The sequence below is a fragment of the Malurus melanocephalus genome, unplaced genomic scaffold (assembly GCF_030028575.1).
Source record: "Malurus melanocephalus ecotype Western Australia unplaced genomic scaffold, MMel_1.1 scaffold_336, whole genome shotgun sequence".
Classification (NCBI taxonomy): domain Eukaryota; kingdom Metazoa; phylum Chordata; class Aves; order Passeriformes; family Maluridae; genus Malurus; species Malurus melanocephalus.
Genome location: NW_026623568.1, coordinates 379,717 through 399,351, shown reverse-complemented (window position 1 = coordinate 399,351; position 19,635 = coordinate 379,717). Strand labels below are relative to the sequence as shown.

Here is a 19,635-nt window from a genome sequence, read left to right as displayed (position 1 = left end):
GATGCTCATTTGAACTGTGGCCTTTTAAAATTTYATGACCTGTGAATTATTTTTGAGAGGAATAAAAAGATTGTGCCAAACAAATTGATAATTGAGCTTAAAAGGCTTTATACAAATAGAAAAATAGGCAAAAAGAGATTGAATGTGAAGCTACTTCAAGCTTTAAGCAGGAAACTGGACTAGGAATTTCTCATGTCCAAACAGGATTATCCTATGATCCTGTGATGCTTATACATTTCTTGGATTACTATATAATCACCTGTGTTTCTCTCCTGTGGGGAGAGACCTAATGTTTAGCTATGAGAGGTAACTTCCCCTCTGGGCAATATGCCATTAGTGTGGGGTTTCTCCAATAACTKGTCAGGTTTCTCTCAATAACTCTATGTAGCCCCTCAGGATGATTTGCAGATGAACTGGGTTTGCCTGGCCAAGTTTTGGCAGTGGGAGGGTCTGCAGGGGTGGCCTCTGTGACAAACTGCCAGCAGCTTCCCCCATGTCCAGCAAGCCAGTGCCAGCCGGCTCCAGGACAGACGCATCACTGGTCAAGTGTCACCCAATTAGAAATGGTGGTAATGCTTCTGTGATAACATATTTAAGACTCTGGGTGTTTTTAAGGTGTCGAGAGAACTTGAATGAGTATTAGTACTTGTAATAAAATAAGAATTAAGCTTCAGTACGTAACATGAATTGCAAGAGAGGGGTGTAGATAATTGTTTTCTTTACACCCTGGAAATAGGAAAACTTTTTACATATTGCAAAAAGTAGCTGTTTTCTTCATGGACTCTTAAGTTCTTCAGCTAAGTAAATGATATTCTACTGTGTTTATCTTGATTGTATCATTCTGCTTTAGTCTTGTTGTTTGTTGACCATTAGAATATGCAGTTCCCCTTCCCGACTGTTTACTGTGAATGACGCCCACACTGGGATTTTAAAATTGGCTATTAAGTGTTTGAAGATTTTGCATTTTTACTTACAGGAAGATAAAGAACCTGTTTACATTTGCATTGTATATGGTTTCTGGAGCAGCTGTTTATGCCAGTAAATCAGTGTAAGATTCTTGCTGTGGTTACCCAATGGCACCTAATTGAAAGCTTTCATCTCATTCCYCCTGTTTTCAGTAAATTATTTCCTCCCAGAGTAAATATTTTTCTCCATTTCCACTGTTTGTTCACTATAAAACAAGAGTACTCATTAATGAATCACCAAAAATGTCAACAGAAAGAAATAAGCTACTATCGGACATTAGGAATGGGGAGAGTTTGGGAAGAAAAGGCTCTTTGGGAGGACCAGGGCATTTCTCTGGTCCTCTCAGCTATACTGGATGCTTTCCTCAGTAACTCATCAGTTCTTGCTTCTATTTCCTTGAACAGCTTGATGAAAGATGAACAGTTAGGATAGCCAAGAGAAATAAATTTCATTACATCATTCTCKGGTGTATATGTTTAAGTTAATGAGTTATGCTCAATTTTATTTTTTTGTTCTCTAATCTGTCTAAACTATGTTACAGGCTCCACTGATCTGTGAAGACTAAATAATGTGAAGGCTTTTACATAGTATTTTCTGACTCTGAAGAAAAAACTCTTGTTTGTTTCTCTTAACCTGTGTTGAGGAACCTTAACTATGGGAAAAAAATAGGAAACAGGTCTGATACAGAACTAAATGTTTACTGACGTATTTTTAAACAAGTGAAGTGTACTCTCATTGTGAGGTGAAGACAGTATAAACATTGCTGCAGACTTTTAATTTTATATTGACTAAGAAGTGGATTTTTTTTTTCCCAGCGGTGTAATAAGTCTGATSATTAATCTAGTATCCATTAAGAGTTCAAGACATCAGTGCTATGCACAGTGAGTTCTTTCATCCTCACGCCAAGAACCATTTTGCAGGCGTAATGCAAGGATGCCTACAGATCTGTGGGGGTATGCATAAACTCTAACCTGAACATCTTGTAGTGTTCTCAAGTGGGAGGGTAATTTCGCCTCTTCATTGATTTTACTGATGTCTCTTATGAGCAAGTAGTGCCATTTCTCTCAACCTGTGATGAATTGGATGTGCTACACAATGTGGGSTATTGCTCACCAGGTGATTAAGCAGGAACAACAAACCTGCTTTATTTTCTTTGAACGTTTCATGAGTGGTAGACACTTGCATCATCTTTGTACAATTGTAACATTTTGATACAGAAAAGAAGACTTCTGGTTTTTCTAGAGGAGACTGCCTGGGTTGACAAAAATGCTTACATTGCATCTGGACTGTTTACAAAAAATTGCTATGTTACTTGTACTGAAATCTTCAAAAATTTTATGACTAGTCTCTGCACTGTTAAATTAAGCTGTCCTAAGTACCTGCAGTAACCATGGTATTTAAAAGACTGGATTGCTGCAGCAGTTCTTTGTCTGGGATATGGTACATACTGTACTTGGATTTTAATGGAGCCATTTATACAGGTTTTATATTTTCTCATAAAACTCCTCAAGGTGAATGAAAACAAGAGTGGGCTAAATGTTTTCACTTCTCAGTGTTCTTTCTGTTACAGAATCTTGCTGGCTTTCCTAATTGCTAACTTATGCAGTTTCTTTGTCTTCTAGAATGTCGGGTGGTGAAATCTACTTCCTATACCAAAATAGCTTCGAGTTCACGCAGGAGCACCACCAAGAGCCCAGGCCCGTCCCGACGCAGCAAGTCTCCTGCTTCTACTAGCTCAGGTAAAGCAAGCAAGTAATCTTTCCKAACAACAGCATCCATTCTGCCGTTCTCTTTCGGTAGAATGGGCAATGCACTTAAAATTCCACCTTCCTGGGGAAAAACATTGTATGTATGAAAGAGTTGATAGTAAAAATTCACTTGTTTTCTCAGTGGCATCTGAGATCAAGTATCTTCTCAATAAAAATAAAAGCTTCAGCATCTTATAAATCATGATCTGTCACTACAGTGGTTCAATTCACTTTATTTTTTGTGCATGTTTTTGCTTCCAGTGCCTAAATACTGAGGAAAAAATGTTAGTTTTTGCACTAGGAGCTGAATGTAGCAGAAAGTAGCCCAAGTTATGCAGCTTAAGATCTGCGTCCCCAAAAGGTTAATTCCACAATCTTTGTCTTTTGTTTCTGAGGGAGTGAGGAGGCAGTAGTGACGAAAGGATTGATTAAAGGTCATGAAGATATTGATAAAAGAAGGGCAGGGCTGAGAAAGAATGTGATTACAGATGTGAGTGTGAGGTGCAAAGATATCTGAGGAATGAAATGTCAGAAGGTGAGGTGCAAAGATTTCTGAGGAATGAAATGTCAGAACTGACCTAACAAGCCAGTGATGCAGGTTGGAGAAGACTCAGCAAAAAGCTTTAGGATGTTCTGTCTGAAGGGCCTTGTTTTGGCTGCCTTTGCAGCAGCTCCCATTAGATAGCCAATGACTATTCACCCCTGCAGCTTTTTCCCAAGCAGAACAAATACATAAACAAAAAAGTGCATTAGATGATTTGCTGGTATTGGTGCCTGAATGTACAAATAATTCTCGGTGTGAGCAAGTTGGAGTAGACCCATTCAAGCACTTGCAGCATTGCTTGTGAATGCGTAKTTTGCAAGAGACAAACATTAGAGCTGTCTGAAAGCCACCTCCCTCTTTCTGCTTCAGTCTTCTGCCATCAGGAAAGCAAATGACATCCTGAAACCTGCATCCAGCACTGTAAGGTCTTTGTGGGGAGGTGGTGATCAGAATGGCCCAGTGCTGGTTTCAAAGAGGGTAGGCACAGACCAACTAGAACCTTTTCTTTTTTCTTTTTTTCTTTTTTTCTTTTTTTTTATAAAAAGAATAAGTGAGTAAAAAAAGCAACATTCTTGCTCTGGGAAGGAGGAAAGTGGGAGAGACACGATGAGACCCAGAGGAATAGATGTGGGTAGCAGGGATGGGAGGCAACTTGCCTCCTATACATCCTAGTGAAAAGCTGAGATACAGATACTGAAAAAAGGTAATGGGATGAAGTATCAGTTGTGATACAAGCCCAGAGTAGCTCTTTCATGAACATGTTAAGTTTCTTTGTAGTGGAACAGAGTTAAATTAAACTTTACCAAGGGAGGCCCTGTTTGGTGTTTGAATATTACAGGCTGGTGTTTTTTTTCTAATGAATATTTGTTAGTGAGTACAAATAATGAACACAGAACTGTATATGGTGATTTCTATGTGAAATAATTGTCGTGCTATGCATTTAAAAAATCTATGGTTTTTCTATGGGACTAGCAACATTTTTTCTGTGTTGACTGTGTGATACCATGCTAGTTTTGTTCCTGAGAGAAATAGTATTGTTTTTACTTAAACATGCTGGAGAAGTGTGGATGAGTGCATCTTAGCTTCTCGTAGTTTAATTCTATAAAGGTCTGAGCAGAACRCATTACATAGTTCAAAATATCAGGAGATAATTTTTCAGCCTATGGAAAAAATAGAATGTTTTTACTATTCCACAATAATAATTAATACATTATTAAAACCAATAGCAAGAGAGGAGAGAGTGTAATGAAAACTGTAAAAATGCAAGCCATTTTGAATGGTGCTGTGCCCATGATAGATGTAATCATCTTAAGCATTTCTTATGTGAGACCGATGCATTCACAGGAAACAGGCACATTTTAGTTTGTCAAAACATGATCGTTGCCTATTTCACATAATCATTTGGACATTGTACTTAGATTTTCTTAGAAAAAGTGTTGGACAAAGCCCCTCAGGAATGTATGGGATGCTGACAGAACAGTCTGTCACCTACTATAAGCCTTTGTGAAGAACTGGCTGAGGGATAGAATTCAAAAGATTGTAGGGAATGGTGCTACCTCTGCGTGGCAACTGGTCACCAGCAGCATTCCTTCAGGGTTCAGGTCCAGGGCCAGTTTTGTTCAATATTTTTATTGATGATCTGGGCAGAGGCAGTGAATGCACAATTAGCAGTATTGATGATGATAACAAACTGGGAGGGCTGTTGACTCTCTCAAGAAGCAAGGGATCTAGATAGATTGGAGCATCAGGCAATGATTAATKGGATGGAGTTTAAGGAGAACATATGCTAGATTGCACATCTGGGATRGAGTAATGCCCAGCATAAATATCAATTGGGAGAGGACTGGCTGGAGAGCAGCCATGCAGACAGGGATATGGGGGTGCTGGTTGGCAGCAGGCTCCTTACAAGTCAGCTGAGAGCCCTGGCAAATCTCATCCTGTGGTGTGTCAAACACAGTGTCACCAGCCAGGCAAGAGAGGTGATTGTCTTGATGTTGGTGTGGCCTCACTTTGAGCGCTGTGTGCAATTCTGGGCACCATAGTTCAGGAAGGATGGAAACGTACTCAAAATGTGTCCAGAGGTGGACAACAAAACTGGTGAAAGGGCCAGAAGGTATGTCCAATAGGGAGCAACAAAGGACTTTGGGCTTGTCTTGTTGTGAGAAAAGGACCCAATTGTTCTCTGGCTTCCTGGGGAGGGGATGTGGAGACAGAGGTGCTGAGCTCTTCTCTCTGGTATCCAGTGACAAAGCATGTTGGAATGCTTCAAAACCACACCAGGGAAGGTTTAGAATGGACATTGAGAAGCATTTCTTTAGTGAGAGGGTTATCAAGCATCCATGAAGGTATTTAAAAGATGTGTAGACATGGCACCTCTGAGGGACATGGTTTAGTGGTGGACTTGGCAGTGCTGGGATAATAGTTTGATTGGATGAATCTAAAGGTCTTTTCCTGTTTGAACAACTTAATGATTCTCTAGCTGGGAAGCATTCATTTACTAAGGAATACTACATGTTTGGTTGACCCTGGTTGGGTGCCAGATGCTCACCAAAGCCACTCTGTCTCTCCACTTCTCAACTGAATATGCTGAACTTTTGGTCAGCCCTGAGTTGGTCAAGCAGTTGGACTAGATGGCTGTTGCAGGATCCTTGCAAGTGAACTATTCTATTCTATTCTATTCTATTCTATTCTATTCTATTCTATTCTATTCTATTCTATTCTATTCTATTCTATTCTATTCTATTCTATTCTATTCTATTCTATTCTATTCTATTCTAAATTTGTCATGCTTAAAAAAGATAAGCAATTTAACATTTTTCTATATAATTTATTTTTATTGGGGGGAATGGCTCTGATTTGCCCATCTGTATCTCTGCTGTTTGCTTTCTGCAGAGAGTRAGGTCAAATTGTGTGGATGTTACAGGAAGGCTGTTTCTAACCCTGCATACATGATTACTTCGATCACTGTTACTTTTACACAAGGAAGCAATATTGTAGTAGGCAGCCACTTGCTATCAAGAATTGTTTTTAAATCACATAAAACTAATACAAGTCAATGATTATTTTAAAAATGCAATTTTATATTAGACATTGCATTTAAAAAAAACCAGCAGTAGAAATAAAGAGAAACATGAACTCTTATATGGTTTTAGACAAAACCCAAAATTCTCCCGGAAGTGCAAACAATGCATACAGATTTCACTTTACACTTTTCTGCCACCCAGCAAGCCTAAAAATACTGCCTGTTTCTTGGAATTATGGTCCTGTGACAGTAGCAGAATAGAGAAATTGCCATCTAGTGCACATCTGAGCAGATAACTTTTTCCCATGATGTCTACATTAAACATCTCAGTACGAGAGAATCTCCTTAATGACTTGTGTATAGCTGGAAGTTACGCTTTTGTTGTCGTGTCATTACTGCTAGGTATATGTACATGTGTAAGTGTATGTATATGTATTTTTAATCTGTGTTTTTAAACAGCTTTCAGTTGACCTTTGAACTACTTTCAGGGATTTTTCTTTCATTGGCAATTAGCATGGAAAATACTCAAGAATAAGACTAGATTCTTTGCTCAGATCAAAGGCAATACATATATATTACAAAAATTTAAAGGTGTATCATTTTCCAAAGAGTTTTGTCATAGAACAAAGTTGAAAGAAGTGGGGATAAAGGGCAGGCAGAAAACATCCTTCATAGTTTGCCCTTGACACAAAGCTAATCAAGGTGYATGGAAAAGAGAGTCTTGCTAATTAGAAAGAATCTGATTCCTTTTATTTCTTTTTGATTCTTGCTGCACTTTTCAAAGTCTGCACATTATAACTGCACAAAAGGATCGTATGTGTGCTTCAGTCTTGAATTAATGTCTGTATCAAGATAATACRCATGGATAATTACATGGGCCAAAAAAGGAAACTTCCATAGACAAAGACCATGTTAAAAAAGAAATATTAAAATCTCAAAGTTGAATATTAAAACTGATAAAACTGTAGAATGGAGAGAATAACCTTGAGTTACCTTTTTTCTCTTGTGTATGCATCTGTAACATATATAGTTTTTAATGCAGGTATTCAGCCAAATAGCTGATAAGGATTCATCATTTTTAGAGTTAATGAGGGCAAAATCTTTGGGCCATTTTTCTGTTATTAGAGAAATAGATGCATAAATGAGGCTAAAACATTTAGACAATGCCATCCTCAGCAACTGTTCTGCTTCTTTGACACAGAATTTCAAGTGGTCAGTGACTTAAGCCCAAACTTTGGTTTGCACTGAATGTCTATAAATTCAATGAAGTTCATGAGTTCCTTTTTCTGAGCAAATGGTGGTTCAGGGTGATAAACCTTCCCAAATTCATCCCAAAAGTTTCCGAAGCTGCTTACAGAAATCAAGTGTATTATTCTAAGCAGATTAGTCATTTGTTGTTTTTCTGTCTGTGTCTTGTTTTTGCATCTCCAAGTCTGGCACCATAGTGTTTTACCAAAATCAGTGCTTTGAAGATAAACTGAGTAATGTTAAATTATTTTAGAGGAAATTCTGCTTCAAGGCCCTTGCTTTCCTTTTCAGTCTCAGTTTGTTATGGTGATCTCTGACTTTGTGCAGGAGCACAAAGGACCCTGAGTGTCCCCTCTCCTTGGTGAGCCACCAGCCACTGCTCTGGAGAACTGTTTCCTCATTGTCTTATCTGGGGGAAATGGACTCTTAAYGACAATTCCAAGGCTCTTAAAAGATTTTCACCCTTGGCAGGTGCCTTTTGCCCTCCCTTGCCTGTAAAGGCAGCCTCCTTGGCAAGCCCAAAAGTCCAGTACAGAACCTACAGCACTGTCAAGCTTTGCAGAATACATGGCCGTGGGAACAGCATCCTGGGCACAACAGGGTAAATGACACGGTCCCACAGGCTCTAGGACACACTGCTATGGCAGCAAAGGGYGAAGTGGCACTCTGTGAATGGAAAGCAGGTTGCAGGGTTCCAGGGAAAGACCCTTAGTGAAACCAGGGGCTGCAAAAGTGCTCAGGGCCACACAGGTTAGCTGCAGGCAAAGCAAAATGCATCAGTCTGTGGGAAGCACACACTCCTTGTAATTTCTTGAGCTGTACTATCTATAGTGACCAAAAAGACTGCATCTGCCTTTACACCATTTCTTGGTGTGTTTCAAAGGAATGTATGGCTTTACATGGGTACTTTACCTTTTTTACATCCTTTCCTTTTCCCTTTTTTTTTTTTTTTTTTTTTTTTTTTTTGTAACAGAGCATATGTTTAATGTACTTATATTTTCTCTATAGCCTCCCAGGCTCCTGAGAACAGATGCTATAAAAATCCTATTTTTATATAAAAACACAGAATAATTTTTTCTTCCAAGAGTACAAGCAAGCTAGGACAATCTGAGTAAGGCTGACTTCTCCATTATTATGTTTTCTTCAGTTAGTTATTTACATCTGACAGTGTTTCAAAACAGTACCAATCAGACAGAAATCTCACAGTAGGAGGATTGCTTTCTGGCTTTTTACAAATCCATTTGAGGTACTGTCTGCTTCAAAAGGCTTTCAATCTAAATAGAGAAGAGAAGCACAGAACAAGGCAAAGAAGAAAAGCAGAGAAAAGATAGTGTGACTTCCTGGGCAGGCAGAAGGCTGAAGTCTTGTTCCAAGTGCAATAGATAATCCTACCTCTACTTAAATTTTCTGAAGTCTTCTTAAAGCCTGTGAAACCACTTTGATGTTTTAGTTGGCATCAAATAGTTGGGGAAAGGGCATCATAAAAAAGATATTTAATTTCAGTGACACTGGGTATCAGCCCATTGCTGGTAAGTGAAAATTATGGACGTCTGATAGCAGTCCATAGACGTTCAGTAGCTGGTGGCTTCTCTCCAGCTGCCATTTAACACCATTGGTGGCAGCCTCAGTGTGGATGAAGAGGTAATAGATTCAAGGAAGGCAGCAGCACTTATATCTTCATCATCGTTATTTTTAATTAAATCAAGAGCAGCAGGAGATGACTGGAATCACTGTACTCTTCGTCTATTAAATTAAGGAAAGATACTTCATTTGGGTGAACTCTGGTTTAGCTTCTGAAATTCCAACTCTAACTTTCGGAACTTGCTCTCAACAAAAGTAGCTACTTTCTTTTTCTTCAGTTTGAGCACCTTCAAAATTTTTTGCTTCTCACTTTTTCTCCCCTGTGAGCAACCTCGTTTCCCCTCAGGTTATCACTGAGAATATGTCAGATGCTTAAAATCTTATTTATAATAGCCATTCAGGTGTTAAAATTTTGTTTTAAAAAGAGTTATTTAGGAGTTTGGGTTATTTAATGTGACAAGTGACTATTTCAAGAATACCTGAGTTGATACGTACCTGATACAAATGACAACAGGAACGATGTGACAAAAGTGACAAAATGTGACAAATGGATAGAGTAGGCTGTATTACCAAGGACTATGTGAGGTTTGTTTTTTTTTTAATTGTACCTGGACAAAGAAACTGTGAAACTGCATGTCAAACTAAAACCTGACCAACACTGTAGATGTTCCCTAAAGAAAAAACTAGTTTAGGATATAGAAACAGGATCTTACTGAAGTCTTCTCTAGGTCAGATGCTTGTGCTTTGCTCTGCTAGCTTAAAAAAGAAAAAAAAAAAAAAAGGAAAAAAGAGGTAGAGGTGTTCCTCTGCAATARAGTATGTTTTCATTTAGTCCCATCGTTCATCTTTGACCGTTATCCAGAAACAAGCTTCCTTCAACTGCCTGACTCAAGAAGGTCTTTTGTATCCCAAAGGAAAAAAGCATGATATGTCGTATTGTCTTTGACGAGGTCATGTGGTTTTGTTCAGTTACAGTTACTCAGTAGACAGATTTTTAATAAATATGCTGAAACAAAATTTTCCTAGAGCCAAGAGTTCGCACCCATGGGAGTGGTGGAGTCATCCTGCGGGCCCAGGGATTTCCGGATGATTTTTGCTTTGATCATGGCTTCTTTTTAATTTTTTATTTATGTTGTTTGCCTTTGATACTACTCACTGAAAAATTAAATTTTATAATTTCCTCCCGTGTAACAAAAACAGGAGTTGGTAAGAGAAATAATTTGGGTTATATTGAGTAGTTTAGCCCTCTTGAAGGATGAAAAGTTAAATGCTAAATGAAGAAATATGCTCAAAATTGGTACTCTGTTCACACAGACTGATTTGAGAATCCATTCTTTCTAGTTAGGTGAAACAATTTAAAAGAGAGATTTTCATTAAATCTTACATGCATGTAGATGCTCTCTTTGTTAGGTACTACATGAAATTAGCAGCAAATTTCATAGAAATCAGCTGGAGTGCGGAGGGAGAAAACCTCAAGAGGCACTTGCCATCTGAGACTACAGAACAAAACAAACATTGATGGATTCCAGGAAACTGCATTTTCAAGGCAGTCTCCTTTCTTCTGACAATATCTGCAATATCTGCCTGTCTGCTGCACTTCTCTGCTTCATGGTGCAGATGTAGGTGACTTTGGGTTGAGGAGGAGGAACATATGTGGGGTTTACAGTCTCAGCTGAGCTCTGCACTGCTTGGGTTACACCGTGTGGCTACCACAGGTACCAGCGACTAACAAGGGCTCACTGGCAGCTGCTGGGATGGGGATTGTAAACCTGACCTGAACTGATCCTTTCTGCTGACATTTCTAATCTGCTGAGCTGCTGATTGGGTGAAAGTTCTCTGTGGGTCTTGTCAGGCCTTGTCTTGTAGCAGAGGAAGTTCTGCATTTATCTTCTACACATAAATTCTAGAAAAGATTGAATATAAAAGGGAAAACTTAGCACTAGTTAAAATGAATGCAGTATTGGTATCTGGGTTTTTTTCTCAATTTGTTGTACGCTCAAGTAGAACCTCTAAATCCTTGTCTTTACTGGAGAGTCATACTGGGGGCACTTATCTGATGTGGTGCTTTGTAAACACTCTGTCTTTTGGTGTAAAGACAAAAATTACAAGATATATACACATAGACTAGAAAAACAGAAGGAACAAAAAAGGCAAGTTATGGTCTATTTCTTATCTACCTTGTAACTACATCATGTTATGGAGCCAATAATTGTTTTGAAAAGGACTGAGAAAAATTACAGAAGTGATTGAGGCAAGGTCAAATAGAGATCTGTCATCAGCATTTTCTAGCTAATAGTTGCTGAATATGACCTACTCATATTGTGACTTGTGTAAATMATTTATTTTAGTTTAACTTGTTTGTTCATAAGTTGTGGCTGCAAAAAAAGCCTGCACTCTTGCTTTCCCTTAGTCTCCTCTTTCTTCTTCACACACACTCTTGTGTTTAGCAAACCATGTTTTTAAACGCACCGAGTCACCTCTTCATGTTTTATGGAGTACAATATGCTTGCACATCAACAGGCAATTTTATAGAGACTATGATTTTAATACAGTGCAATGGTATTGGTGGCTTCTCAGACTGACACTTGATGTTTTAATTAATTTTTTCTTGCTTTTATTTCTATTATTTAATAGCAATATGCCCTATTAAATTTTATTTATTGGAATGCCATTAAAGTAGTTTTTTATTTGCAGCATTTTCACTAGTTTATGCATATTATCATATGAAAAACGATTTTGCATTTATCACAGTTGATGCTGGTACCCAATTTTAGTGCTCTATTTTATGGGTTTTTCTACCTTCATGTGTGTGCCAGGTGCTGGAAAAGCAAATAAAAAGGCAGGTCCTCGCCCTGTTACACCAGAGAAGACAGCAAGGAAAGGAGTTCACAGCTAAGCAGTTGTATGCATCTGCTCTGAGCAGCCACARTAATTTTGTTGTTGTTGTAGCTTTTTAATACATATTTCACCTGTGAAATTTGGAATGAATTAATCTTTCTTGTAAGATGATGGGAGGGCGCTGTGTGTTAAACTGAAGTCTGTAACCCCCTCCATTTTATGAATAAAAGGGACAAGCAGCCTCTTGCCTCACTCAGTAAAATGATCAGTCACAATAGTGATTTACCAATTGCATATGCCTTTATCAAGGTTCCCTCTAGGAACAGGTGCTGTATCAGTCAGTGAGAAATGCAGTGCAGATACTGGATAGAAATGCAGTTTCCAACAAAAATGCATTCCACCAATAAGTTTTTAGGGAAATTTAGGCTATATTTCTGTAGTGATTAGGAATGTAGTAGTATTCTTAAGTATTATAGCTTTTATTCACGTGTTTGCTGCCATGTTATCTGGTCATGAGCAGCTTGTGTAGAATGGTGTAGTGATTGTAAATGGAGTTCAGGAAGGGGTCAGAATCACTGCAGTCTTTTCCACAGCACTTAATATCACCTCTATTTGCAAATTCAGTATAGTGACTCACAAGCAGAGGAAGCCATAAACAAGAAGATAAAAAAGGAGGCCCTCTGGAATGTGCTGGGAAAATATCAGAAATTACCATTTCTATCCTGTTGTTGTGGCTGTCTTAATCTCAAGGATTTTATCAATAATATAAGTAGTAGGAGTAATGTATTAGCAGTAATAGCAATAGGTGTCTCCAGGTATGCAGAGCATCCAGAAGGTTTCATCCTATGTAGCTTGGGAAGTTTACACTGCAGTGGATGCTTCCATCCACTGATGAACATTGTCCATTAGGTCTGGTTTAGATGGTTGCTTTGGGATGAAACAACATATTTTATGATAGCAACTTGGTTAAAATAAAGCCTGGAAAACTATTTCAGATGTAGTAGCCAATACAATAGGTATGTAAAGACTGGTAAAAGGAGTCTCATCTCCAGGGCTAACTGACATTTCTAGTTTCCTAATAAGCTCTCCATAGGGAGTAATTTTAAGCTCTCAAAAATCCTGGTACTTGTTTTACATACTTGGCACCTTTATATTTTGGATATGGGTAAGCAGGTGAGCAAACCTCACCGAAATCTCCTGAGGGCCTGAATTCATTAATTGTTGATTAATTTTACATGTTACAGATGGCCAACATAAGCACAAATATAATTTTCCTTTTTAAAAGTGCTTTTGAAGAGAGCATTCAAACATAGCTTATAACATGCCGGATACTCTGGTGGTGACCAGTAAGTAGTTTTCGGTTTTATAATACTTTGTTCTCATCCTAATTAGATACTCATCAACATGATATGTGTCAATACGGAAATATGTCAATAGTAAATACACCATTGCATCTGTTTGTCTTGTGCCACTTGGTAGCCATGAGCTTTTGTCTTCAGGACAGAATAATTACTATTGTAATTATAAGAAAATGATGGTTGAAAGTCATGGGAAGGAGTCAATCTATAAAGAACAGGAACCGGAGCTTAGTGCTGCAAGGTGTATTGAAATGCATCTGTTATCTTAAATTTGCTTATAACAATAAGACTTAAGAGTATCTGCTTGGTTTAAAGAGAAGACAGAGCACAAGTTCTGTTACTCAGCAGTCTTGAGGACTAGCTCTGCACGAATAATAATAGTTTAATGTTTCTCAGTTTTGCCATAGATGTTTAGAAGATACCTTTTAAAACTTTTCAAGTTTGAGGTTCCAAAAAGCTCATTTTTGATGTCCCCATCTTGCTCTTTTCCTAAAATATTTCAGTGGTATTGGTAATAAATTTGATTTTAGTCACTGTTGGACAGATCTGTGGGGTGTTTTGGTGAATACTGTATGAACATACATACATACATATGCATGTGCTCCCCCTACACTTAGTACAGTATTTGATATGTACAATTCATTGTCCTCTGCATAAGATGTTTTGAAGCTTAGATAAGCCTAGAGGTTTTCTGTAAAAACAGCCTATTTAAATCCAATTAGTGTATCTTGTTGTTTCTATATTTATGCAAATATAGCACCTTTACTTTAAACAATACCTTGCACAAAGTGATGTTGAGATTGGATCACTCATAAAGCTAAGCACTATTGAGTAATCATCCTTTATCATGCAGTATAATGTGTTTTATTGATGTGTGTGGTGTGGTAAGTACACGTTTCTTCATTATACTATGCGGGCCCAGTATTAGCCAGTAAGAACAATGTATTATGTAAAATATAAGAAGAATCTCTTAAAAATGCCTACTGTATTATCCAAAGGAATTAGCATTTGCTAGATTGCCAGTCAGCCAAGGTTTTACAAGAGTTATTGTCATTTTGATTTTTTGGATGAGTCATTTGGTACATTGCCCCCAAAGGCACTTCATTATGATTCAGTGCACAGCAGATAAAACTGCTTAGGCTTTCGGGGCTCCGTGGAAAACGAGTGGGGGTTGCAGTGGCTCAGCGTTGTGAAGCAGCAGTATTATGCTTAATTGACACCTTTGATGTAGCCCTAAGACAGCACCTGCACCTCCCACTGCTGCTCTGAAGACGTCAGCCTTACGCAGAAAAGGCTTCTGCTTATGAATCCTGCATCGCATTCAGCTCACTCTGTGAGCAGCCCCAGCTATCCTTAACTAATCCCATTGCTTCTCAGTCTGGCTACAGCTTGGCTTAGTGCAGAGCAGGAATTTTGCTGCTTGCTGCTATCAGATTAAACAGTAAGATCTTGTCCATGTTAGAGCTCATAGAAGGTAAGTCAAATGCCTTGTGGATATCTTTAGTATGTAAACATTCTCCTGAGATTCCGAATGTGGGAATCTGATTGTGAGTTCTTCTTATCCTAGCACTTACAAATGTGGACTGTGATAGAACAGTTGCTTGTTTAAGAATATTTGCAAGATATGCGATTCATGCTTTGTTGTGTTTCTATCAGTGCTTCAATGTGAATATAATTGATAGTCTCTCATGTGATTACTTTGTGGTAGAATTCTGTCCTCTGCTGGCATTGTTTTGTTAATTTATCGGATAATGTCACATGTGTGTGAAGATGCCTTTAAAAAGATAGGCACTGACATGTGTAAAGAAACTTACTGATTTGAGAAAGTGATGCTTTCCTGTCAGTCAGACTGGAGGAGTTATAGCTAATTCGTTTGCCTCTAGAAAGCCCTTCTGGGTTAAGTCTGAGGTGATGTTTTGGTCAGATAGTATTGCAAAAACCTCTTCAAATGGTTGAGTAAAGAAAGGCAAGCAGCTGCTTTGTTCTTGCAAGCAATACTGTGTTTTATTATTACTGGGTAGCCCTTCAAGCCATAGTTAAATGGAATTAAAAGGTTAACATATTGGAAGGTTAAAAAAGCACTTTCTTCTGCTTTACTTTCAAGTACAGGAGCAATACAATTTAAGAAAACAGGATCTCATTCTCTACCACTGAATAAAGTATTTTGAGGTTTTTTCCTCTGTATGAAAAATTGTCTTCACGAGCCAAAACTCTAAGGAAATAATTATTTTTTGGATTACCTTATTTAATTTTTGAAACATTAAGCAAAAGCAAAGCAATATGTTCAACAAAGACTGAAAAAAAAAAAAGTTGATTTAACTATTTTGTTCCTTTAATAATGCCTTGTATTTATTTTTTCAATTTCTTGTTCTTTTAGTGAATGGAACCCCTGGTAGCCAGCTTTCTACTCCCCGCTCTGGGAAGTCTCCAAGCCCATCTCCCACCAGCCCAGGAAGCCTACGGAAACAGAGGGTAAGGAAATAAGGAAACTGATTTCTGAGCATGGCTGGAGAGAATCCAGCATAGCCATTATCTAATAACCTTCTCCCTTCTCATTCCTTGTGTGCGTGTAAAGCCATAGGGTGGAAAACCCTGGCTACAATTTCTGTTTGTGAAACACCCTGAAGTGGAATGCAACTGTTCTGTGTCTGTCAAAATGCTAAGTATACTGGGAGCTGGTTTATCCTTAGGGGGAAAAAACGGGGGTTATCTCTCTCCTTTTTCACAAAACTTTTTGTTTGTTTTACTTTCCTTTTTCCATGTGTTTCTTAACTGAAAGAAAATATTCATGTTGTCAAAGAAATCTTTTCTGTTYCTAACTTGCTGTGAGTGTTATGTCACTTGCACAACCTACAGACTGTTTTGATTTTGAAGCAAGGTGAAAGAATGCACTGTGGAATTTAGCTGTGATATCATAGTCCTGTGCAGTGAAGATACTATCCGTACCAAAGCAACGTGAGACTTGTCAGGCACTCTCCTGGATGAGAGCTGATAGTAGCTGTAGTTTGCCCCTAGTTATCCTGTATGGAGGAACCTACAGTATCCCTAAGCATCCAGAACTTAGGTGGCCTGTTACTGCTGTAACCTCTGATGAAATACTGCTTATTCAACCCAAAAGCTCCACATGCTGATTTAATTAATTGTATCTGTTTAAAAGCAATGGGACAGAAGTCTATGTATTTTCTTCTGTTTTCTAAACTGTGGGCAGTTCTCAATGAAAGCATCCCTAAGGCAGTAGTCTGTATCTCAGAAGTGTTTATAAACAGAGTTTGAACACATGCTTTTTCTGCCTTTTCAGTTTTTAAATAAAGACATATTTGTGTCTCTCAAAATAAGGGCACTATGTACAAAACTGGCAGTGCTTGACTTTAAAGGCTGGTACAGACCTGATTCCCCAGATACCCAGATCAGGAATAGCTGTAGCATGCCATGATTCCCTTCTAGCCTGAGGACCTTTCTTCATGTCTGATGTATGGCGGGGAGCTGAAGCATGCCCAASCCTTACTTCTGTATGGGATCCAGCTATGGGTTTGTGCCATGCCTTGTTTGACACGGGAGCTGACGGTGATCTTGCAGTGTAGGGACAGCCAGTGAGCAGCAGCTCGGAGCCCCAGGGTAGTGCCATGGTTTTCATCGTCCGATACAAAGACYGTAAAGGTGTGAGTTCCAGTGGGTAAGCTGGTGCTAAAATCTCCTTGAATGCAATGTCTTCCCCACCTGTTTGTTCTCGCTCTCTAGGCTTATTAATGAATCATTAAAAAGTCACTGAAGAGGGAACAAAGAGTCTTCCAAATGAATTATACATTGTTGATGTGAGGGCATCTGTTTAGATGGATGATACTAGTTTACATTGGATTTGCATTTGCTCTAAGTCTGTCTCTTTTCATTGGTAACTTTCCTAAACTTTCTTTCTCTCCACTGATGCTTCACTCTCCACAGTGAAGAAATGTTTTTCTGCTAACGTTTGTGGATGGGTGAGTGGGAACCATGTGATCAGCACTATTAGACACAAGGGTTTCTAGGCACAATATTTCTGACTTTCAAATGGGAAGAGGAGAGCAGATGGGCTTCTTTTTATGTGTAAGTGTAATAGGATCACTGAGTGGCAGTGTTATGGATGCAAAGTGCTATGTGGTGGTAACATAATCAGATTGCTAACTGTACAGAAAATAAATATTGAAGTAAATTACAGGAGGGATAAGACATTGTAAGGGAGTTGAATTTTCTTCCATATTCATATTCAGTCCCCTTGACCTCAGTAGGAGACCTTTCATGCTTGTTTGGCTTTATTTGAGACAGATTTATTTTTTACCTGATGAAACATGGAATATATTCATGTAAAAACAGATTGCAATCATGTAAAATGCATTGTAATAATATTATTTAGGTTACAAAATCAACTTCTTAGAAGTTCAGGGGTGGAAATTTTACACTCAGTCTGATAATTTATTTCATCTGCTTTCATGTTTGACTTGTGAAGTGAATGAGTTAGMAGTTCAGTGTAAAAACATATGATTGTGTCATTAAAGGTTATAATGTACATTCCAATGGATAAACTAAGCATTAAGCAGTGCTTTCAAATCATAATTTCATTGTTAGCAGCATAATTAGTGCTCTGTTTAGTTTTAGTTTGGTCTTTTGTGTGTTGTCATTTAAATTTTACTTAGAGGAGAGGTTATTTTATGTGCCATTTCATCATAAACCAAATTTGAACCCGAGCGTTTTGTCTTCAATGGCTTCAGCTATAGGGCTGAGGAGCCAGCTGCAGGGTGAGGTTTATTCCCTAGGAGCTTGTTGAGGTGTTGTATCATGTGATAGACATAAAAGGGAGATTTAAGTTCCCTTCCTGTCCCCAGTTCTGAGAGCTGAGGTGGTCCTGCCCTGAAAGAGTGTTGGCTGCTGTAGCTGTGATCTCAGGTTGAAGGTGATGGCTGGGTTTCTGTCTTGTCTGTTTTCCTCTCTTCACCTGGAGTTTGAGGGAGCTACTGCTTTAGAACTGAAATGAGATGCTGAGTCCKGGGAACACCAGCTCAGCTGTGTAATTTGGGGGTTTTGTCCACAGGTTTGTCCATCAGTTCCACAGGATGCCAGTGGCAGCTACTGGGTCTGGAAGGCAATGGGAGCATTTCCTCTAGCCTAGCCTGGCTCCCCTTGACTTAACCAGTCAATCAGGTCTTCAGCATCCCACTCCAGTGCTATGAGGGAGTTGTAGACTTGGAATATCACAATGCTGAGGGGTCTAGGTAGGCTGCCAGTGTTTTTTTCTGGGAAGCACAGGTGAGAGGAAATCATGCTCTTGAATTCAGAAGCATCAAAGCAAGGTACTTCCACAAAAGGAGGGATTTCTTCCTGGGAATAGTAAGGACCTGTGGAGTGCATTAGGCAGCTTGAAATATGCATTCATGTTCTTCCTTACTGACATTCCATCACTCATCTTTAAAAAAAATAAATTCTGGCCTTTGAAGGAAGGCTTTCCATTGATGTAAATAAAGTCTAAAATGCTGCTGTGGTACCTGCTCAGGAAAGCAGTACTCTTCTAACCCTACAGATAAAATTTTGTACACTCAAAAGCCAGAATATAAAATGATAAAGTTTATTCTTTATCACTTGCATATGTATGTGGCTAAGTCATTTCCAGAAATTCAGAAATCAATGAAAGTTATATTTTTATAATCTTGTGCAAAACTCAGTCTATATTTGAAGAAAGTAAGATTTGAAAGATCAATTTAATGGATGTAATACACGAAGTTGAAAATTAACTAGGAACAATTTTTCAGCTATCTTAGCTAACTGTCAACCAATTTTCAGCTTCTGAATATTTTAACTAGCAGGCTGTGTGCTATACTTATGCTTTCTTGAAGTTTAATTTTTTTTTCTTAAATAGAAAATTAAGATTCTGGGTTTTAAATAGTTATGAACATCATTATAGTTTTTTTCATAGAGGATTAATAAATTTGAAATTCAAATTTATAGCAGTTTAAAGCAGAGTTATTGTATCACACTCAAATCTAATTCTTAGTGCAACAGAGTGCAGTTAACTATGAAGATTCTAAAAAAGTAAAGTAGCATCTTTTAAAAAAATTATTTTTTCTATGTCCTTAGAGATTGCAACCTATAGAGTAAAAAAATAGTTAGATTTAACTTTTAACTCTTGGCTGATTCGACAGGTTGAATTCTATGTATATAAACATCTTCTGAGTTGTATGTAACCAAGAAGTCTGATAAATTCAGCAATTTTTGTCTTATGAATCTATACAAAATAATAAATAGATTCTCCTCATAATTTCAAGAAACCAATTTCCTTACCCATAATTAACCAGAGACTTTCAG

The 19,635-nt window shown here is 38.2% G+C and overlaps 1 protein-coding gene across 4 annotated transcripts in view; it reads left to right on the top strand.

The window, feature by feature from the left end:
- The window catches only part of DCLK1 (doublecortin like kinase 1), a 242,762-nt gene that overhangs the window by 162,637 nt on the left and 60,490 nt on the right, over positions 1-19,635 (top strand). For 3 of the 4 annotated variants that reach the window (XM_057377978.1, XM_057377979.1, XM_057377981.1), the window contains exons 5-6: positions 2,589-2,705; positions 15,683-15,777. In XM_057377978.1, coding sequence (XP_057233961.1) covers positions 2,589-2,705; positions 15,683-15,777 — 212 coding nt within the window. Of the gene's footprint in view, positions 1-2,588; positions 2,706-14,647; positions 14,780-15,682; positions 15,778-19,635 lie in introns of those variants that run through there. The other variant, XM_057377980.1, reaches the window with a different exon arrangement.